At 38.8% G+C, this 23735-nt stretch overlaps 1 protein-coding gene across 8 annotated transcripts in view; it reads right to left on the bottom strand.

Moving 5' to 3' along the window:
• Positions 1 to 1200: 1200 nt before the first annotated feature.
• Positions 1201 to 23735, bottom strand: part of LOC100642293 (DNA N6-methyl adenine demethylase) — a 143637-nt gene continuing 121102 nt past the window's right edge. For all 8 annotated transcript variants that reach the window (XM_012314604.3, XM_012314603.3, XM_012314602.3 and 5 more), the window contains 8 exons: positions 18144 to 18381; positions 17280 to 17515; positions 14063 to 16805; positions 13512 to 13687; positions 12789 to 13142; positions 12256 to 12483; positions 11999 to 12153; positions 1201 to 11906 (listed from right to left, as the gene is read on the bottom strand). In XM_012314604.3, coding sequence (XP_012169994.1) covers positions 9206 to 11906; positions 11999 to 12153; positions 12256 to 12483; positions 12789 to 13142; positions 13512 to 13687; positions 14063 to 16805; positions 17280 to 17515; positions 18144 to 18381 — 6831 coding nt within the window. In that variant the 3' untranslated portion in view covers positions 1201 to 9205. The remainder of the gene's footprint in view (positions 11907 to 11998; positions 12154 to 12255; positions 12484 to 12788; positions 13143 to 13511; positions 13688 to 14062; positions 16806 to 17279; positions 17516 to 18143; positions 18382 to 23735) is intronic.

The raw sequence follows: 23735 nt of genomic DNA, 5'->3' as shown, positions 1-23735 counted from the left end.
AAACATAAAATATTAAATTATGTATAATATAGCTTTCTAATTTACCGCTAAATTTTCATTTCGCTTTCTGTAGATATGGATAGTTCGAATATTTAGCAGTTTCACATAGTGTTAATTTAACGAAAAGTATTTGATGTAAGTGTAATTAAATTGTTTTGATTAGCAAAGTCTGTATTTTGTTGACGCGTGTTTGTAAGTAGAAGTGTTAGTTACAATGTTAAAAAAATCTCGACAGTATTTATAATCATTGATATTTAACACTATCAATACATCTATTAGAGGAGTGGTTTTCATATAGAAAAACTCAAATTGTTGAATTTCGGCTACTATCGGGAAACTAGCAGTAATACTGTAATGATCGATTTAATTGATCGATTTATGTGATCGGAAAATAGTCGTGTTCAGTTAAAAAGTTTGAACGTTCTCTAAACGCGATAAACGCTTTGAAAATTAAATCACTTTGCTATCACAAATCAATCAATTTAAGAGTCTAGAGAGAATAGGGTCATTCGGTGAGTACAATTCATTTAACACTTGTGTTAAATACATAACATTTTTATTGTACCATGATATGCATGATTAATGCTTCTGTTTATCGAATCTGCGTAGCGAATTTTTTTCCAACTTCTACATATTCTTTACTATATGGAAAAAGCAATTTTATTACAATAAATAAGAGAAATGATCGTGTAGAAAATGACATGCGATGAGTTATATGTGAGCGAATACAAGTATCTGATTCCATGGATGCATCGAAGCAAATTGATCGATTATATTAATCTCAATCAATCAAATGAACATTTAACATTGATGAGAGAAATATCGATCGATATCTGGTCTTTTTTTTTACCGCGGATTCAACTAAATTGTCATCGTTCTTATACATCGTTTGAAATGATCTTTTATATCAATTTAATGATCGGCACGTATCGTATGTAAAAGAAATTCATTATAAATTTATTACATTCACACGTATCTGTAGGATGGACTCTTCTCAATGCTTTTATAATATCTCCTAAACATGTACACGAATGATCAACAGAACTGTCCAAAAATATGTGTACATGTTGTTGATCATTTAACTACGCGCGAAAACATTAAAATAATTCTTTTCCTTCTTTTTTTCATTTTGCATTCATTCTGTCTTATTTCGTTTCTCGACGAATGGTTACACGAAATACGAAAAATGATCAAGTCCTCTTTTTATCATAAAAGTTTCTTGTATTTCTCATTTCTCTCTTATGTATATTCACAAAGGACAATTACATCTTACTTAATAACATATTTTTCGTCTAAATGTACTCTTATGTCAATAATAGTCATCGATAGCAATGATCAGTTTAAATTACTCTATCGCTTATCGTCTATAAATCGCTACTAAACTCTAAGCATACGGTGTGTATGTATGTGTTTGTACGTGTGTATCCGTGTCTCTGTGTGTCTTTTCCTCTTATTTGTACGTGTGCGTACTGTGTATACGTGTGTACGTCTGATTTCTCATCGCTCAAAAGCACACCCGTGATTTTGTTTTTTTCCTTTCGTTTTTTTCTTTTGTATGTTAGTGTTTTGTTGTTACGTAATTGATCCACGTGCATTTCGTCACGTATTTCGCGTTTCAGTTGATCGATCGGAATAGAAATGCACGGCGATCAATGCTTCGATCTTTTTTTTATCGTTTGTCACATTTCTCTTTTTTGTTGTCGCTTGTTCTAAAAGTAATATTGAGAATTAAAAAACATGGACTGGAAACAGAAATAAGAAAAAAAAATACAATACGTAATAATAATAGTAATATGATAATAATAGTAATAATAATAAGTTACATCGTCAACGTTCACGATGGTACGACAAAAAACGAAGATCACTCTCTGACGTAATTAATTAATTAATTACTTTATCTTCGCGGATATTCACGTTCGTTTCATTTGCTCACGTTCATTGTTGACAGATAATTTTTTAATTACCACGTTTTCTTATTCTTTTAAATTTTTTTTTTGAATCGAGAATGAGTTTTTCCTCATTTCTTTCGACCACCATTGCTTCGCTATCCCTTCCGCTCGTTCGGCTCTTTTTGGCGCGATCGAACTTGGCGAAAGGCAATAAAACGCTTTACAAGTAAATATATATATATATATGTAGATTTATATATATATATATATATAATATATATATTCATTATAAAACTTACATCTTAAACTTATGACCATCTATTTTATTAAATCGTCAATATATTAGATTTTCTTTCATTCATCATTTTCCTCTTTTTTCCATCTCATTTAGTCTCGCGTAAATAAATATTCATAAATACATTTTTTTGGACCGGATGCATGGGGAATGTTTTTTCGATAGATCACTTCGGGTCTCCCCCATTCCATTATGCTTTATTATCTTTTAATTATATCTTTGTCTCGTATCTTTTTTCGTGATACCTATTCCATTTTCATTTCGTTTATTCTCGATGCACTATCTGCAATCACGATTGAAGGAGACAATTTTTCTCGTCATAGATCGTTTAACGAATACGATCGCGAATAATATGATACCAATAATCGAATCGATTTCACGGAAAATTATGAAAAGAAACAGAAAAGAATCATCATCATAGTACTTTTTTTACTCGTTTCAATTTTTTTTATACCATGCAATCTTCAACTCTTACTTTTTTTGTTTATTCGTTTTCCGTTTTGAATATTTGTTCGTTCGTAAACGATCATCGCGTCGAGAAACGATCCATCGAAACAACTTCATGATTTGCGTCGCGGTCCGAATTTCGATTTAAAACTTTTTTTTTTCTTCTGGGTTCTTTATCCAAAAATATATGTACACATATGTAACCGGTGTATACGTAGCGCTATATTCGTATGCCCTATTTCGGGGGATCCAGGGAATATTGTTTTGGTACCTAAGTGCAAAAATTGCGAGCAACGCTTTTTTTATCATTCCCTCATTTTTTACCTGTCTCTCTTTTTCTGATTCTCTACTCGATTTTATTTATTTATTTGTTTCTAACGGTGTAACACACTCTGTATGTATATACGAGCTTGTATGTACATACAAGTTTCCTTAAATATATACATATACATATTTAAGAGGTAAACATAAATATGTGACAAGCGTTTCGCGATTTTCGCACTTACCGTTAATTAACCTGTTACTTTTAATTTACTTTACTTTTTTTATTTTGTTTTGTCAATTCTTATCGATCGATCACCTATTGTATTATTCTGGCTTCATAAGGCGGACAAGTGGTTTCATTACTTTTTTGTTCTTTTTTATTTTTTTTACTTTATTATTATTATTATTATTATTATTGTTATTATTATTATTATTATTATTATTATTATTATTATTATTATTATTATTATTAGTATTATCATTATTATTATTCATCTCACGAGACAGATATACATCAAGTATATTTGTTGCGTAAATATTTATCTGTTTTGCATCTTTGTAATTTGTTCTGCAATCTGTTATTACAATTGTTATATTACGCTCGCTACAAACTATTTAAAAAATTTGTTCAACCCCGCCTGGCTTCAACTCCTCCCCAAACTTCCTCCTATATTTAATTCCTACACATTCTCACCATATCTCCTTCGTTTCATTTACTTCTCCTTCTTCCTTTTATATATTTTTTTTTTTACGAGTTTTTTTATAGGTTTTTTCATACAAAACAAAATGGCATCTTTTTGGTATTGGAAGAAAAAATACAGTTTTCAACCTTTTTCTTTCTTTCTTTCATCCTTCCTTTTTTTCCTGCTCTCATTCCACCTCGTTCGTACAATCACGTTATCGAATCATGCCCTGATCGACGCTAAAATCGATTTTCTCATCCAACTTCCGATCTTCCTTTCGAGAGGAAAAAGGTACAGTATTGGCAATAAAACTCGTTCGCGTGCGTCACATTCATTTTCTTCCTGCTCTCGCTACACACGACAATCATCATCGAGTACAACAGCTAGCGATTCCTCTTCTTACGCCTTAATTATTACCGCAAATATTTAATACTATTTTGGCATCGTGACGATACAATTTTTTCCACGCATCCTATACAAAAAAGAAAAGAACAGCAACGATAACTAGCCGATTTTCCCTTTTCACTTCTGTTCCGTTTCGTCCTGTCCTGTTACGTTTGTTCTGTTTATCGATCGTAACTGGAAGTTCAACCGGTTCGTCGTATGATTTTTATGAAAATATTCCTTTCGAAAAATCCTGCGACGAAACCTGTTCTTCTCTTCGTTTTTCCTTTTGTTCCTTTTCTTATTTAGTTTCTTTTTCTCAAACATTCCTTAACATTGTACTCACGCACGCAACTGAGAATCATTCGGAAGTCGACGAGAGAAAAACCTTGCCTGTGTGCCTCGCGCGGATCATTCTAAGCGGATCCATGGATCGCGATCGAGGAAAGAAACGTGTGCGAATGTGAAAGGAACAGGAGCGTTTCAAACGACGATCCGTCCACGGCTGACGATCGCTCTGAGACATATATAATAATAAAATAAGTAAACGTATCGTTTCTTCATTGTTTGTAAAATTGAGACAGAATTAACATCGATGATAAATCGAATCTAAAAAAGATTATTATAATCACTGGTTCCGTTTTGATTCTTCATTTCATTATCTCTAAAATTCATCTATTTTAAAATACCTAATTCAACAAATTGTAAAAAGTACGAATAGTTGTCGATAATAGATCTATACGAAATCGATAGATTACGATCGAGAGTGTGTAATAAATCTCATAAAAACATTCTTTTCTCGTCCAATCATTTTTCTGGTTTCACCGTGCGTTTCCTCTTATTTGTATCGTTTTAATTTCATTGTAACCGTCGCATGAGCGTTCGAAAGCAGAGAACCATTTCTACGAAATCGAACGTGAATAGTCTTCGATGAAGATCGACATGGGGTGAAGTCATAGCCGAAGACGCTTCACGATCGAGCAGAAACATTCGTCGTTAGCAAATCGTTCGTAAGAAACAAGAAGAGTGTTGTGATCGAAACATTTGCTTGCAAAGAAGAAAGAACTGGATGACTAACCAAGCTTACATTTTTGTTTCCTTTCTTTATAGGACGATCTTTCAAAACGGTTAAAAAAATAGAAATGTATTTTGCGATTTCAGCGTGAACTTTTATTTCTTTATTTTGGTTTTGTGAGTTTTTTTTTTGTTTGTTAGATGTTTAATTGACTGGCTGAGATCGATTCTCGGTATTAGAAAACCTAATCGAAAAATGGTACTCGTCTAATAGAAAAATAGTCGATTTTTATTCACCGTTTATTTATTTGATATCATCTACTTTAGAACGTAGAGACTGCGGAGTCGCGCGTTAAAAATGGAGGAACGATTATGCTCTTAGCGAATAAAAGTTCGTCGTACGGTAAAACGAAGGACGATACCGAGATATAAAACGAGAAAAAAGAAGACTCGATTAAGGAAAGAAATTTAGAAAACGAAAGGGACGACTAGCGTTTTAAAAAGGTACGAGTGTGTTATCGACGATATTGTTTCACGCTCGTGCTAAACAATTTTACAAAAAAAAAAAAAAAAGAAAAGAAAACAGAGAGGAAAAGAGAGAGAATATAAGCGAGAACACAAAATTAAAAGAAGAAAAGAAAATGGGAAATAAGTGGAAAGGCTTGGTGCGTACTCTCGACTTGAACTCGATCGTTCAATGTTACGAAACAAGAATTAAACCGAAGAAAAAGAGAGGAAAGGAAAAGATAAGGAGAAAAAAGGAAGATAGTACAGCAAAAAATATAATAATAAAAATATAATAGACCAACGCGTTTTGTCAAAACTTAATTAATAAATAGTCGGATTAAATTAGATTATATTACTAATTATTACTGTTTGCCGCTAATAATTATTATTACTACTACATTATGATAATAATGAATGATAATATATTAATGATTCTTATAATACTTCGATGGGCGAGGATTGGACGCGTTTTTTCACCACCCTTCTTCTTACAATAGTAGCGCCTCTCTGTCGATTATCGTGCAGACCCATCGATTTTCCACGAACAACCATGATTTTCCTTTTTCTATTCGATTCTCTTTTCGATTTCTTCCCCACGCATACGCTTACGCGTTAGCGTGGTCGTGAATCGAAACTTCGAAAGGCAAGAAACCGATCGATCGATTGTTTCGATTCAATGAACCAATTAAACAAAACTAACACGTGATCATGATTCATCCTCGGTCTTATCATCGAGCAAAATATCCCTCGATTTTAGCTATTTCTTTTCAATTAAAAAGACCTCTTCAGGAGCGTTTAGACGATCAATATTGCTGTCAATATTTCGGGTTCTCAACATTATTGTACGTACAAGATCCTCTAGATGATCAATATATATTGTCAATACAATGTTAAGAACCTTAAATATTGACAATAATATTGACAATAATATTGATCGTCTGAATTCTCCTTTCCACCTCTGCCTTCTCCTTCCCTTCGTTCGATACCACGATTCTTTTCTTTTTTTGATTTTGGTATTCATCGATCGAGTCACAAACGATCGATGAATGAGTTAAAAAAAAAAAAAAAAAAACAATACGATTGAAGGAAAAGCAGTGGATCTAGCCGGAAGTGGCGAAGGATGTTTCGAGGTAGCTACGCCAAATGTAGCTGGTCTATGTAAGAAAACATAGGGATCGTTCGAACGACGCGTACGATTAATACGGATGCTCCCGGTTTTTACTCTTTCTTTTTTTTTTTTGTTCTTTTTTCATTTTCTGACTCTCTGGCTCATCTTCCAACACTGGCACTCGTTAAATAACGTCGAACCTCGCCGGCTGGCCGCTGTGATCTACCGCGAAACAATTGGATCTCTGTGCGCGTGTCTTCCTCGCTCGAGAAGATCGCCTCTCGAAAGGCTTATATATATATATATATATATCTATAACATAAATCAGGATACCCGAGATCCATAGATTTGATCGTGGACCTGGAATCGCGATTATAGACTCTAAAGGGCTTGGAGAATGAATAAAAAAAAAAAAAAAACAGAGAGAACAAAAAAGAAACAATGGGAAGAACGTAGCTGACGAAGGAAATGGCACCACGACGACCGACGCATTTCTCTCCCCCTCACAGTTCGATATTCTATATTAAAAAATTATCTCACGATTCTCTCATGTGTATATGATGTGTATATTTGTGTGTGTTTGTACTGAACCGACCCGAGAATTCGATATTAATATTATAGCAATTATTGTATATATATGTATAATATATATATATATATAATATATATAATATATATATATTATACACATATATTATATATACATATTATATTATCGAATCGCCTGTGTGTGCCTCCTCGTCACATCGTTCTTGCTCTTGAATCTTTTTTACGTAATCGATTTAATAGGATAGAGCTACGGATGCAAGCACGTGCAAGTGAATTACGAAATAAATACGATGATTAACAAGCACAATGTACAATAGACGAACGAAAAGAGAGAAAACGAGAGAAAGAAAGGTTTTAGATAATATGTGCAAAAGAAAGAGAGAAATTTAAGAGAAAAAGAGGAGAGAGAGAGAGAGAGAGAGAGAGAGAGAGAGAAGAGAAAAGAAATACATTAAACGTTGATATTTACCGTTTAATTAATTAGCTTAAAAACTTGAGATCATTTTCGTGTCAGTATATGTATTATACGCGTGTACGTGTGTAACGTGTCTATGTGTGAGCTCCGTTTTTCCATGTGGAGCATCGAAGATTATCCAGACGACTTTTACAAAGGATCCACCCGAAACTATATATGCATATCGTCGTTCGATTTTTTGGAGTTATGATTTGTGGGCGTTTTAGATGATTTATGGGCTGGATGATGTTGGATAAAAATCTACTACGATGGCGCCGATTAATCGAATTAGAATTAAGGACGATTTTGGTCCTGCATGATGCACATGTATGTGTATGATGATGCAACAACAACAACAACAACAACAATGGGGTACACGTGTTACAAAAAGGAGAACGTGCGGAAAAATAAACGGCAGATCGACTCTCATAGTTACAAAATTGACCCAGCTTTGTACAAAAATGGATCATAGCAAGCGCGCACGTGCTATCAGCGTACATGTTTGCAACTCCGTGTGCCGTGTGTTAAAATATTGCGAAGAAAAAAATTATCTATCGCGTCTAGGCATGGACTAGCTAAATACGATTACGACTCTACCAGAATACGAGACCTTTTCCTAAAAATAACAAAAAAGAAAGAAAAAATAAAAAAAGAATCAAAGATATATAATTGGATACGTTTCATTCGTTCTTCGTCTTCCTTTCATTATCTTACTTTTCTACATCGTTTTTTCTTCTTTTGTCCTTTTTCCCATATTTTTACTTTCCATTTATTCTACTCTAGGTCATATAACATATTCGAAGTCATTTCTCGAAAAGAACACTGGTTCTTCGAAAGAACGTGGCCGATCGCCCTTTTGTGCTGTTAATCCAGTTACCGTGAAAATTAGCCTCGATTGCGATCAAGTGTTTCTCTAAGCGCGTGACACGTCTCTGTCGATCAGCTGCTTCGTATTCCTCCTCCACCTTCAGCCTTGAATTTGCCATTCTAGATACCAAACATCTTCATCGTGTTCGATATCCATTGTTGATCTGATTTCCTTTTCTTGTTCGCTCGCAACATTTTACCGTGATTCGTGTAAAAGATCGATATAAAAAGGGAAGCCCCGATTAAAATTGAATCCCGCGACGAAACGTCTGCGTTGCGAACCAGTCACCTGCTGCTAACTTTTCTTGCCTCTCCTTTGTTTCCCCTGTCTGTTACGTTTATTATTTATTCCCCGAAAAACGTGAGATAGAAAAATGGCAGTGCAAACGTGTTGTTTCTTCTTCATCTTCGTTTTGTCTTTTTTCGTCAATAACAACTATACACATCTAGGACGATGACCTGATAGAATTGCGATAGAAAGCCTCTCATGATGACAGTTTGCTCTTTTTGCTTGTTGATCCCCTCTCAATGTTAGCTGCTTGTTGCTCTGTTTCTCTCGTTGTTCTCGTGACTCGTTTCACGTTCTTCGTGTCGAAGTTACACGGCACGGAACAGCGTCGTCAAGTGAGATTCGTGTCGTTTGAAACCCACTTTTTCACTCGATCAGTCCGACGAGATCGCTCGATCGATTCCTGGCACGGTTCTTGCTCATCGATGGCTGGAATCGCGCCCTTCGACGTTTACTCATCCAATGGCCCCTCCCTCCTGATATGGGCCAGTTATCATGCACGGATGCATTGGGAAAAGTGTGGTCCAGGTCATGGTGGTATACGTAGGCGATCTCATCATGAACTGAGAACTAGGAACACTGGGTATGTAAGGTAGCGGAGTGGATTTTTCGGTGTTGATTGCACTGGCTGGACTGGTTGGAGTTGATGGAGTAGACAGTGATTGCGAAGTGGACGATGATGTAGTAGTAGTGGTGGTGGTGGTACTCGCAACACCTAGTTTCCTGAGTCGCATCTTTTCTTCCCATTCGTCCCATCCGTGTCTTGGTCGGTTAAGATTACGATGTTGGTAAAAGACCAGGCTGATTCTGGTTGGATTCAGACGATTAGGCTTTTTGAGAGCCGTGGTGGCATGCATCTCGTGCTTGGCGCACTCGAACAACACGCTACCGTGGCTCAATGCAATGGCAACTCCACCCATCTGCGAATCCTTGAAGCACTCTTCATTGTCGGAATAGTCGGCTACCTCTCCTAGTGGTTCTGCTTTTGGAGGAGGCTCTGGTAACACCGGAAAGTAGGGTGGTGGTCCGTAAATATCCCAGCGAGGAGTGTCCCATCTCGCCCAACCTGGATTCAAACCTTGATACGGGGGCACTCCTTGATAGGGATATTGAGGCGAAGGAAAGCAGGCCTCTCTCTTTGGTTGCTGATAGAATTGAGGTGGATATTCCGGCGCCTGATGGTGTGGATACGATTGGTGATAGTTGTAGCCTTCCCAAGAATTAGAATATGGTTTGTCAAAGACAGGGTATGTTGGATACAGTCCGTATTGTGGGAAGGAAGCGTGAGGATGTCCCAAGCCCGGCATCCCGTGGAAGTCTTGCACCTGTTTCATCTCTTCGGCCCATGGAAAGCAGTTCGAGTTTGAATTCGCGATGTTTTGTCTGGAATCGTGGAAACTCTCCTTCGTCTTATCTTCCGGCCACTCTGTTCTTCGTTGGTTACCTTGATGTGTCGTGATGCTGCTTTGCACCGCGTTGTTGCTTGGACTGTCCGCGTAGACACCGTTCCGCGTCGGCTCCTGAGGCTTAAGGAACGTTCTATTGGAAGAATTTTGATATGTATTGTCTGTGTTTGGATTCTGGTTTGACGCTGTCCTCGACGGTGGTCTGCCCTTTGGCACCCTGAACGGAGAAGGATCCGAGGGTGTTTCCCAGCAAGGTGGTTTCGACTGGTCCGGATGCGGTACTCTATCGTTCCAATTAAATGTTTTCTGGTGGTCTGTAGGTTGCTGGTGATTTCTATCAGGACCTATTTGATCGTTATAAATCTGTTGTTGATCGAAAGGTTTGTTTTGGTCGGGGTACCAAGTACCTAGCATGTTCCAGCTTCCCACTTGGTCAGAGGGCGCCGGTGACATTTGACTAATTCCGGGTGTCTTTTGTTCAGGAACCTTATACATCCGATATTTTCTCTGATCGAATGATCCTAAGCTCTGAGTGCCGTTTGGTGGATTGTTGGGCGGAAGATGCGTCGAGCTGTGTAGCAATAGATCCGCATTCGTGGCGCTGAACGGCTTGTGACTAGTGTTGCCCATGCAAGAAGACACCGACAGGCCAGTGAACATGTCCGCGTTTGAATCGTGCTGGCCCTGATATGGAAGATTTCTACCGGACTGCGCGGTATGAGGGGGGTGATAATGGCCTGGTATCCTGTTCACAAAAGGTTGTTCGATCTGCGATTTTTGAGCCTCTAAGTAGTTCTGCGTGGTAGGGTACTTTTGCTGACTAGAATCTTGCGCAGGTCTGGAGTACGGCAATTTCGACTGATCGCAGCTCTGTCCAACGTTTCGAATGTTATTTACGTTGTGCGATTGATGATGATGATTCGTTCGGTTGAGTGCGTTCCTCTGATCCAAATGGACCGGAAAATTTGTACAGCTTGTCTTCGGGGATGTACTACCCTGCCTGGTGTCGTACATATTCGGATAACTTTTGGAATTGGGAGGTGGATGGCCGTAGCCCGTGTCCGGATACCCGGAGCTTCTTGGCGAAGCAATTTTTTGGTCTTGATGTGTAGTTGGACATCCTCTAGGAGACATGGAGTAACCGATATCCCCTGGTGTTCCTGTATGAGAGCTCCTTGGTGAAATAGGATGAGCTCTCGGTGAGTGTGGATAACAGTTCCTCGGCGAGTCCATGGTGGAATTAGGCAAATTTCGCGAACCTGGTCGATGTTCATCCTGAGAAACGGTGCTCCTAGGCCTGATATCGTCTAGACTTGTACTATCTGGGTCAACTTTTGCGTCTCTGTCCAGACCACTGAACGAGTATTCTCTCCACGGGTTTAACCAATTATTTTTTCGCTGATCGAGCCAACCGTTTCTACCCCACTGTTGTTCATTCTGGTAACTCCATCCTTGATACATGGACACTGGACTGTCTAGAACAGTGGAGGACACCTGAGAGCTTTGTAATTGAGCATCCATTCCTTCGAACATAGACGCCATTTCCAGGGATAGTTGGGAGTCCCTCATTTGCGGTCTAGGTATTTCTTGGTGTCCTGGTACGCGTCCTGGGTCCGCTATTTTTTCAGCAGTGCTTTTGGAACTATCTTTCTTATTGCTAATGGTATCTGGCTCGTCTTCTTTCCTTTTCTTGCCGTGTCTTCTGCAGGGTTGGAGTGGAACCGATCGAACTCTCACTTCGCAAGGATATCTATGAATTAGATGATACGTATTTGTAAAGTTCATTACTAGAAGAATTCCGTGTGAGTGATTGTTTGTCATATAAATAACAAAATTATTTACTTTGTCAAAACTTCTACAGCTCCAGCGCGAACCTTCTCATCCTGTCCCTCTTTCGACCCATTCTCATCCGTAGTATCCATGATGTAAAGGGGAAGTACGTGCAACTGTTCCTCTTCAGGTTTTGATAGAGATCGGTGTTTTGTCATAGTGACCACCTTTAAGATGAAAAATTACAGCATAGTTATTTCATCTAAATCTTTACCTTTTCAGAATTATTAAGCATTGGAAAAAATTAAGTGTCTCTTTAAGTCACTTACCACTGTACATCCGTTGTTCATGTTGTGAAGATCACGATGAGAATGCGCGCAGAAGTCGATACAGGCCGTAACACCGGAAAAAGGTCGGCCAGGTTTAAATCCCAAACGGCATTCGCTCGCTTCCCGTTCGAATTGTGTCTGATTGTTGAATGCTTCCGGTGCAAGGCTGAGATACAGAGGCGATAAAAGTGTTGCTAGGACGTGCATTCTTTCTTCGACTTCTTGCTCCTATAATAAAAATAAAAAAAAACGAAACGTTATATTTGTATACAATAAGGAAGACAAGAATGGCGATTAACCCTTAGTATATTATAACTAGGTAGGTCTTGAACTTAGAATTTTTAATACAATATTTCTACGTTAATAATGAAATCTATAAATAGACATTTATAGCAAATAGTTAAGACTTTCGATGATATTCTTATTAAATTCAACACAGAGAACGAATGTTGTTATGACAAAAATATGATAATTTAAGTTATCAACAATTAATTATAATATATATATTTAGATTGTTATGATATATTCCTCACCTCTGATCGTACTGACAATCGAAATTTACGGACGGTTTTACTTCTGGCGTATTTGCAACCATTATAATACATTGACCAGGAACATCCAAAGGAAAAGCTTGCACCGCAAGTATCAGGATCGAGACCTTGGCAAGCACAGGTTCTCGGTTCGTTCGTTCCACATCGTCTAGTAGTAGGAAGACCGAATCGATTCAGCTTATGACTTAACAGGGAATAGATTCGATCAGCTTCATGAGTGGGTACGCCTTCCCAAGCAACCATGGCCACGACGATCCAAGCTGTTGGACACTTGTGCCCTTGTCGGTGTTTCACTATGGTCAGGATCTTCTCCTCCAGACCAGATCGTCGAAGTATCTAGCGAATCACTGATATTACAATCCCATCACCAAAGCAGTACAGAGTAATCTTAGTGGGTGATTCAAAGCGACTGGAATAGGTTGGATAAAATTCAATTTGAAAAGAGTCGAGTGAATTCGCTTTGACTTCGATCTAAAATATTAGTAGACTGCGAATCTCTATGCAAATTCATATTTTTATGAATGTTATTAGACAAATGGAGATGTAAATATCTGTTTTATTAATTTTAAAATATTATTCAATATATTATTCAAAATTTTTTTAATTCGAATTATTACAGAAAATTTACATTATTTAAATTTTTTATAAATGCGTAAACATTCGGTACAAGTATGGGGAATATATAGAATACAGTAATATGCTTACCCATTTAGCCATTGGACATCCCTGAGTGGTTTTCCCTTCTTTTCCGGTGTAGATGACCTTTTCGAATCTAATGGCGTTTCCCTTAAGGCCGGTTCTTCTTTCAAGATCGTTCCGTAGGTCAGGCAGGCTTGCAGCCGCCCCGAGATGAGTGTAGTACGAGCCGGGCTCTGGCGGACCTTGTGGTTGAACCTCATTTTACTTACGAAACTGGACGTTTCAACGGAAAGGAAGCAACAGAAGCGGAAACATTTATGCCACGTATGTAGTAGGTATGCCCCCTGGGAAAGGGGGGTAAGTTAGGTACGTGCATTCTTCTTTGGGTCACTGAATCAAGGCTCGGTTTATTTTTTGTTGGCCAGTAATATTAGTAGTGGTAGTACATAGAGTAGTAGTAGTAGCAGTAGTAGTAGTAGTATAGTTTTATATATATTTTTTTCTTTAAGAAAATTTTGTTCATTTTTTGATTATTTATTTATCTATATTTTCGTGTGAACGTGGTTAGTGTGTTCTCTCAATGTTAGTGTCGTGCTGAATACGCAATAGCAACTCACATTTGTCAGCTGGAAAGCAGTTGCAGTCCGGCACTTCGCTCCTGACATTGTTCTTCAGTTTGTCCAAGTGATCTTGCAACTTAGTCGTTGAAGGCACGCTACCGGTACGTGGACTTTGAGTGCCTTCGTTCTTTACGTCGGACTTCTCTGCTGAGTCGGCCAGTATCTCGTCCCTCGTTTGCAAACCCTGGCAACAACCCTCCCGCAAATGTTCGGGTGTCGGTTGTTCGGTGCCGCCTCGTCGACAACACCACGAACCGACACCCGGAGACACTTTAGCGGGTCCGCCATCGCCACGAAATTTGTAGTTGTTACTTTCCTGCGCCCTTTGGTCCGGTTCACTCTTGATTTCCTTCGACGCGCAGCCATCGCTCTTTGACGAGACCGTCGGCGATGGAACGCAATCGGAGCTAGAGCAACCGTACTCGACGATGTTCTCCTGCTTGATATTCTGAGAGGAATCACAGTTAGAGCTGTTGGTTGGCTCCGTCGACGCAATCTTTTCGCTGCTTTCTGGATAATTTGATGTGTCGTTCTTGTTCACTAATGCAACTAATGGAGTTTCTGAAAAACCAACGTCGTCCTCGGTCCCATCGTTCTTCTCGCTGTCTGCGTTGTTGTTTTCGCAAGATTCAAAAGTCTTATCGTTGGTTGGCTGCTCTATGCACAGTCTCCTCTGAAACGATTTATCCTCGATGTTTTGATTGTCATGGCTCTTACTTTCATCCTTCCATAGCTGTCGTTGCTCGTGTTGTTGTTGTGATTGTTGGTGATAGTGTGATTGCTGTTGCTGTTGTTGTTGTTTTTCGTATGGTTTGTCCAGCACGGACTTGTCCTCTGAACCAAACTTCATGAAGCTGTCGATGACCATCATTCCGTTTTCCGGCAGAACGGTACCGTTGTTTAATGTGTTATTACTTCCTCCTGACCATTCCCATAAGCCACCACCATCGGGCAAACTATCGACCCGAGGGTGGTGGCTATGCAATAAAAAATTACCGGTCAAGGATTCGTTGGATTGCGCCATCGAGATGATATTCGACTGACTTAAATACTGGTCCGCCTGCTTCTCTTGCAATTTCTCCGTATTGTCATGCGTGTCTCGTATCCTGTCTTCTGTATGGTATTCGCCGTTAGCTCCGTTGTTACTGTTCACATGTTGAGATTGCATTTGATGATGCATATTGTGATGTTGTTGCTCCTGATGGCTCATTTGATGCTGAGACTGTTGCTGCGATTGCTGCTGTTGAAGCTGTTGATGCTGTAGTTGTTGTTGCTGTTGTTGCTGTTGTTGTTTATTTAGAATCATCGATTTCAGTCGACTGTTCAAATTCACGCGATTTGATTGAGCAAATACATTACTCTCCTGAGTATCTTGCGTATCGACGAACCCATTCGGTTTTCCGGTGTCCTGTTGCTGCCAAAGCACTCTTTCCCCGGAATTCTGCATGTCTTGTTTGGTCGTTTGTTGGCCCCAGGTAGGTTGGTTCTCGGCCACCGAGTTCGGTGACCAAGACATTTGGTTCTCCATTTTATTCTCTTGTGTGGGTGGCTGAGGCTGCCACGTTCCCGGTTGATGGCCAGGCGTTCTCCTCGGACTAGGCTGCGAATCTGGCCATTGTTGTTGAGGTTGTTGACTACTGTCGCTCTTTATACTATTGGGCGACCAATTCGGTTGACTAGTTGGCGTGTCTGGCCAGGACATCTGATTAGACGGAGTAAGTCTAGGACTCTTCTCCAGTTTCGTCTGTTGTGACCACTGCTGCTGCTGTTGCTGTTGTTGTTGCTGCGTCCCAGGTTGCGGCATCTGTTGGTTAGATGGCGTCAGCCTTGGATTCTGTTGACTTGAGTTCTGTTGCATCTCTGGACTACTCTGCTGCCAGTTGTGTTGGTTGGAGGGCGTCATCCGGGCGTTTTGATGAGACGGATTCTGCTGATGGTCTGACAACTTCGGCGAGTGCTGCAGCCAGCCTTGGTGCTGAGGCTGCTGTTGTTGACTAGACGGTGTCAATCTCGGATTCTGCGAAGCGTCCCTCAGCTTCGGACTCTGCCGCGACCAATTTCCCTGAGTTTGTTGCTGCTGACTGTTGTCTGTATTATCTGTCCACGACTGCGGAGTCTGTGGCGTCTCCTTCACGCTACCGTTCTCCCAACTCATATGACTCGCTGGTCGGGGTAATTCTTGTTGTCCTTGCATCTGCATACTTTGCTGTGTCTCTTGTCCTTTCATACTATTGCTCTGCATACCCGGTTGCTGTTGTTGTTGAGAAGGTTTCTGGTGTTGCTGATGCTGTTGCTGTAACGTCCCATCCGACCAGTTCATGTTGTTGCTCACGTTGCTCATTTTCGTACCGGTACTGGTATCGGACCATAAATGCCGTTGGCCACCGTCAGGTATCGAATGTTGCCGTTGCATGTGCTGTTGCTGGTGTTGTGGTTGCTGAGATACCTGCTGCGGCTGCCATTGGTTCTGTACTTGTTGACCCATTTCCACGTAGCCTGGATATCCGTTAGAGTTGTGTAAACTCTGTGGGCCCGGTTGAAGTGGATACCCAGGCATCTCGTTTCCCGACACGTTGCTGGCCGCGATCGTCGCGAATCCCTTCACCTGCGTATCCGTTGGCTGTTGTTGCGGTTGCGACGGCTGTTGCTGAGAGGCCTGCTGTTGTTGCTGGTTGTCCATGTGTACGGAACTGCTACGACTCGTCGGAGTGGTTGAAGGCGGCGGTGCCATCGTCACGTCCTGGAAAAACGCATCATTCCATCTATAACTCAAAAACGTTCGGGAATTGACTGTATATTATTGCTATTCACGAAGATATTTCGTGAGAGATTAACTTTAATTTTAGGTGCATTAAAAAATATTTTATGCTTTGATATTTTTAGATATATTTAATGGTGCAACGGTTTTCGAACTGTCATATTATCATCTTAAAAATATAAGAGAAAATTACAGAAAAACTTCATTCAGAAAAATGTTTGTAACATTCAACTAATTTTTTAAGGACCGAACATCATAATTGAAAATGATCCAGAACATTTAACAATTAATTAATTTCTAATTAGCTTATCTTTTTGGACATAAGAAAAACTTTCTTTTTTCTATCTTCATGACTCTTAGATTTTTCTAAAATTCAATATTTTATCTTTGTTCGTGTCCGAGAAAATATTCGAATGAGCTGACTTTTAATTAAAAGCGATTCATTTCTAATTGTACCTGTTGTTGGTAACCATTGACGTAATCCTGCCTTTCATAACCAACTGATTGGGTTGCAGTAGCAGCGGGATCCATGAATTGACCGTTTAGTGGCCTCTGAGCTGTCGATGGTACAGTTTGTGGGGCGACTGGTGGCAAGGGTGAGGGTTGTCCCGTGATTGTGTATTGTCCTGTCGCCCCGGCACGTTGAAATGCCGACTGATCCGTAGTAATGAAAGTCTGCTGCTGATATGCGACTGTAATCAGAAAATTCACGTGCCGATTCCACGGAAACTGACGGCATATCGGCGGGACAAAGACCTGCATAGTTGCACACTTTGCATTCCACGATCGTTTTCATTCGCGAGGAATTCTGAATCGTCGAATTCAAGTGATCGAAATTGTGAATACGAATTTTATCATATTTTAGCTGTTCAGAAACCATACTCATCAACGTTATAAGTCGAAAAATAGAGAAAGACGATGATGTTACAACTTTATTTCTTTTAATACATCTTAAAATCTAACGTTGTTTGTACCATTTCCTTGTAACAAACTGATCAATGAAATTGCATATTAGTGGCTGAGAGACTCATTCTTGCTTTTTTTTTTTTTATCAAAATTAATGTTGCTTTATATCTATTGAAATTTTAAAATTAGCATCAAGGTAGTAAATATTTTATAGCATATGCTATGACGTTATTTTATAATAGTCGAAGAATATAAATATCTCACGATCGATAAGTTAAGAAAAGGATTGTGAAATTTCTAACGGGAATAGATATTTTCTACTCGATAAAACTTGAGAAGGTAAAATAAAAAAAAGAAGAGACACGTATCGGAAAAATTCGTAAATTCTTCAAAATCGATTCCCTCTTCAATTACCTGGTTGTGGATGGTATGGCGCTGCGGCGGTGTATTGGGTATGATACCTCAGCTCTTCGAGCTGATTCGGAGCAGGAATTTGTTGAATGAACTGCTGAGGTGGCCATGGTGCTGCTGACGTTTCAACCGCAACTGCTCCCACGGGAGCGACTCCCTGGTGCCAAACAGTATTCCCAAAGCCGGCTGCTGGTCGGAAACCGGCGCCAGTATCACCGTAGAATGGCATCACTCCGGGTGACTGTAACATCAACATGAGACCTAACTTTAGTTTCACCTTGAATCGAAGCTCTTAATAGTTTTCTAATACACATTAAGTTTTTCCGTACTTTGTAAATTTCTCAATTAAAAAAAAAAGTAGCATGGAATTTTACAATGCTGACAAAGTAAATTTCTTTTTTATTCTATTTCTGTACTTGTTCTACTCAACAAAGAGTAGAAAGTTCAGAGTTAATGTGATTTTTGTCTTGAAATATCCTTTCAAACTTTGATCGAGGTTCTTTGGACTATTTCTTGATGCGGAAGAATCGACAGTTGGTATATGGGTAATGTAATGTTATTTCTAGCCTCGATACTGGTTCCTCGAGCGAAGTCTACTTTAAATATTCGCTATTTTAGATATTCACTCGAAGATGGATTGTCTTGGATTTAGACAATTTGTAAGTGAAGTTACTTGACTGATATACCTATGTGTGAACATAAACTTGAAACCATGTTAAGTGAATACAATCAGCGTGAATCAAGTAACTTGATTAATCCAAACGAATCTTTAATAAACTAGTATCAAGTTATTTGTATACAATGGGTTCGAATAACAAGGATGAGCATAGAAGCTCGAAGAAATATTTCAAGTCGACTGAGCAACAATTTCACACTGATCGAGTGTTTTTGAGTTGTTCGAATACCATCAATCTGAAGTCAAATAACTTAACTAATGAAGGCAAGCATGCAAACTCTAGAATATTTCAAATCGGAGCAATAAGTTCACACCAAAAAAAGGTGATTCCATGTTAAATTAAAGCAATGACTAATTTGAACGAGACTACACTCGGAAACGTTCGACGATTCGAAGCTCGAACGAACTGATAGCCACTGTCGTGTACAGAGTGGGGGAATAGCCATTCGTCAGCAATGGTTCCTTAACTATGCACAGCGCAGAGGTTCTCAACTTTTTCCAGCATCCAACGAACAGCATATTGAGCACACGCTTCTACAACGATTCTACGAACTCCTTCAGCTACGACAGTATATACGCACACGTTCGCGACCCAATTAAATAAAGAGCTCGATGCAGCGCGGTAATAAAGCCATTAATCATCCCGGGAGGTGGGTTCGCGTGGTCCGCGGGCACCGCAGCGCCGTGGTCTACCATTATTTCCTGCATGCCTTCGCGCGTTCTCATGGTCAAAACTTGCTTCTCGACCTCCCGCTGCCTCGTAAAGCTATCAATCTCGCGAACAAAGAGAGAGTCGCGTGACTCGATTCGACGAATGCAACCCCTTTTACGTAGTTTCGACGTGTTCCCGTGACTGTTCGATGCAGACGCGGGGGTGAAACAGAGATCAACGTGGAAACGAATGAACCATCGTGGAACGCGGAGAATCCCACGGGGAATTGGTCGATGTTGCGGAACCGGGCCGAGAAAATTCCAGGACTTGGCGGTGATGATAATCGGTCGACGATGGTCTTCTTCCTTGAGACATATGGAACTTTCGTGTAGTGGATCCGCGAGACAATACAATGGAATCGCCACGTATGAAGAACTATACCTGCGCGATGTACATACTTTCGTTTATTTTCGTTCGAGTCCCGACCAGCGATGGCTTGAAGAAGCTTGCAGCATCGAGAGGGTATTTTCAGTGAAGGTTTTGAAATTATGATGTGTTGTAAGATCGGACGAGTCGTGGGACAGAGTTTCGTTTTGATCTGATGTGTGCTATTGGCACATACCAAAGATCGTAATTGCACTTTTCAACTGGATCGTTGTATATAAACTAACGCAGAAATATGAGATTGAAGACTTCGTACGAAGTTACCGAGACTAAAGAGAGCAATTATTTTTTCATTTTTAATTATGTTCATTAATTACGCGAGACAGATGATATTAAATGAGAAAGATTCATTAAATGGAAGAAGCTAGTGTGTAATAGCGTTTCAAGATAGAGAAAGAGGAAAATGGAATATTTACATGTACGTGACTGTTATGTCACCGTATCTTTTGGAACTATACATGAATTAAACATAAGCTAAACATGTACGTATACCAAGAGAAATGAATTCTCTAATTTATCTTCCTCTAATTTATTTTTCAAGATGTTAGTTTTGTCTTTTGAAATTTCTACTAGAAGCTTAAGAAGCCTATCATGTTATCGAAGAAGGTTTTCAAGCTGTAGCATAAAACGGGAAGAATTGTTGGGAAGAGTACCATTTTGATGTTTGATAGGGAATTTAGGTTACCCTGTTATAGACGTAGGATATATAGAATATACGAAAGAGTAAAATTGTACTTTGCAACCGTACGAGTGCATAACTATAAAGATAACAGAGAAGAAATGTAGAATATACAACGCTATTTAATTTTGTCTTCCGAAATTTCCAACAGGTACTTTATGCTACTGTCTCTGTATCCTTGAATCGTTTGAAAACTTGTGAAGTAAGGAAAACACAATTATTATAACCGCTCTCAGAATGGTAGAAAGTCTTAAAATGTTGCGACATCTCCGATCTCTACAGCATGATGCACGACGATGTCGAAATATAGTAACATCATTCTATACTTCATTCCCTTCTAAAATTGATTTTCCATTTCTCAATATTATATTAATATTCAATTCTTCAATTAATCAAATCTCTTCTTGACTCGTCTCATTTAAATTCACAAAATTTCAAAGATTCTTTGTTGCGACTACATTTAGAATTTCAAATAATAAACATTTTATTTCAATATACCTATATTAATTGCAAATAAAAAATAGATCGAATTTCGATCTCCATGGACGAACTAGCTTGCTTATATCCAAATATAATTCTTTTATTATACCAAGCTTCCAAAAAATTTAAAAGAAATTTGACACACTTATCAACACTTTTGCTACCTTATGCAACCATTCGGTTAAGTCAAACATCTGAAATTTCTTCTAGTAGAAGTAGGAATTCAGAAGAAATTTAAGGATGAAATGTCCCGTTTCTTTATGAAGAATTAAAAATTCCTTCCTGCAATTCTGACCAAAGTTTTAAATCTTTCTTATTATGTATTATTCATCATTTATTATATATAGATTTTACTTATCGACTTAGGACAGCTTCTCGGCCTTACATCATTTTCTTAAATCTTTCTTTATACTTAATATACCTCGAACAATTTAATTGCTCGATTCATTAATATTTATAATATACATCAAAATGTTTTTGATATAAATAGAATGTTTATGCACATATAGATAATATATTACTATAAGAAAATATACAATTAGAAAGGGAATTCCTTCGAATTCCTTCGAACCCGGTTCAAAATTTACTCAGTCCTCAACCTTGCTCGAGTTCCGTGTTGCGGCCATCACTACCATTTTCTGCTTGTTAGGAGAGGGAAAGAGGGCCTTCAGCTTCGATCCGCATGTATCTGCGTGTGGTTCGCGAGCGAGATGGCCTCCCCGCGAAGAAACGGATGGACGAGGACGGGAAAAGCTCATTGGATGGGAACGAGAAACTCGAGAAAGAAGAACGGAGGACGACGAAGGAATGATAGAGGAAGATGGACAGTACCGCAAATAGATTGTGGAAAAAAGATGGAGAAAGAACTAAAAAGGAGGGACGGTGAGGAGGGCAACAACTGGCAAACTCGCAACCGGACTATAAAACTTCGTACAAAACGAAAGCAACGAGCACGAACGATCAGCTTGCTCGTCCGTACACCACCGACGAGCTTTGTCATTCTATTTCACTTTCTCCCGCGTACCCAAGCGTCTCTCGTTTCTCGTCGATCGATTTTTTCAAAGTACGCCCCGCCGGCCCCGAACACGCTCGTTTAAATAAAAGATGTCTCCTCGCGGAGTTCGGGAATTTCTTTCCCAGTCCACGATTCTTTTATTCTCCTTTCTTTTTCCTTTTACTATTTCATCTGCTTTTTTTGTCCTTCTTCTGTCGTACTCATTCGGTTTTTCTTGTTCAACATTTCCTGGCCGGTTATCACCGAGCGAATGAAATATTCAACGTGACCACTCGCACAGCTGGAGAATTTCTCTTTTCCGTTCTTTGTCGCTGTATATAGGCTGTTTCGGAATATTATACTTATGCGTAGCTCGAGGCGTGGGTGTACGTCCGAGAAGAAGAAAGGAAATGTTGACAAACGTATATACACTGGTAGGTATATTGTGTTGGAAGGTATTGATTGTTTCGCAGGAATTTTGAGATTTTAATTAATGCGATTGTATCGTATTTGTGTGTACGCGTAGGTGTACAAAGGGTTTCGCTAATTAAAATGAAAGAAAGGTATAAATTTTAAAGGATATCAAAGGATTTTAAGAGTATCCGAAAGTAGACACTTCGAAAGAAAGTTTTACCGTAATTTTTGTCGACTGCAATTACGGGAATAATTTCCTACAAAATTATCTAATTTCGATTTCAAGGATCTAAATTTCTGTCGAATATTTAAGAAAGAAAACTTGGGGAATAATCCAGAAGGAATTTTTCATCCTTTTTAATTGAAAAGTTCAATTAATATGTTCATGAATTCTAAATTCTCCTTATACTCCAATTTTTTACATCTCAAACGTTAAATTCTACATTCTAAACTATTCATTTATAATTAAAATTAATTATAATTATAATTAAATATAGAGTTTGACGGATTTCGAATTTTTATTTATTTCAATTACCAGACCACGAACCTTTATGCGCTTGTGGAAAATTTCAATACGCAAAAATGCACAGGTACATTTCACTGATTTCAATGACTTTGAAATATGTTATCAAGATCAACATTCTAAACAACTTCTTTCCTACACATGTTACCGCTACTCGGCCTTAGTTTCCGAGAAAAACATTAGTACAATTTACCTTACGATTACGCTTCATTCTGGAATAGCCACGCCAATTTTTAAATAGTCCAACTTGAACTTAATTCGATTGACGAGAGTGATTACCATTTTTAAATATTCCGTAAATAAAGAAGAAAAGTGAATTAGGCTAAAGTGATATCCGACCGTTTAATGCAAATGGCAATACTGGCGTGAAATAATTTTCAATGAATTTATCGATGCATGAAATGTTGCACTGTGTCCTATTTGTCTACTCGTCACGTACGTACCAATAATTAGGCTCAGCAGATACACGTATACATGTCCCCTACGCGTAACATGATAATGATACCACGCAGAGTCTTAGTTTTTTCAGTTATACACAAGGTGTTGTTAGTTTATGTTTCTTATTATACTATGTATAAATAATGAATAGTAACAATCGAATTTACGACACTCTTATAAAATCGTACGAAATGAAACTTAAGTCATGTTTGCGTTACCAACAATCTCGTGACAAGACGGTCGGATATTAATTTAACATCTAACCCTAACTCAACCTATAACCCATTCATTTATC

Source organism: Bombus terrestris, chromosome 12, assembly GCF_910591885.1.
Source record: "Bombus terrestris chromosome 12, iyBomTerr1.2, whole genome shotgun sequence".
Classification (NCBI taxonomy): domain Eukaryota; kingdom Metazoa; phylum Arthropoda; class Insecta; order Hymenoptera; family Apidae; genus Bombus; species Bombus terrestris.
Note: the sequence above shows the minus strand (reverse complement) of the source record. Positions and strands in the feature narration are given on the sequence as shown.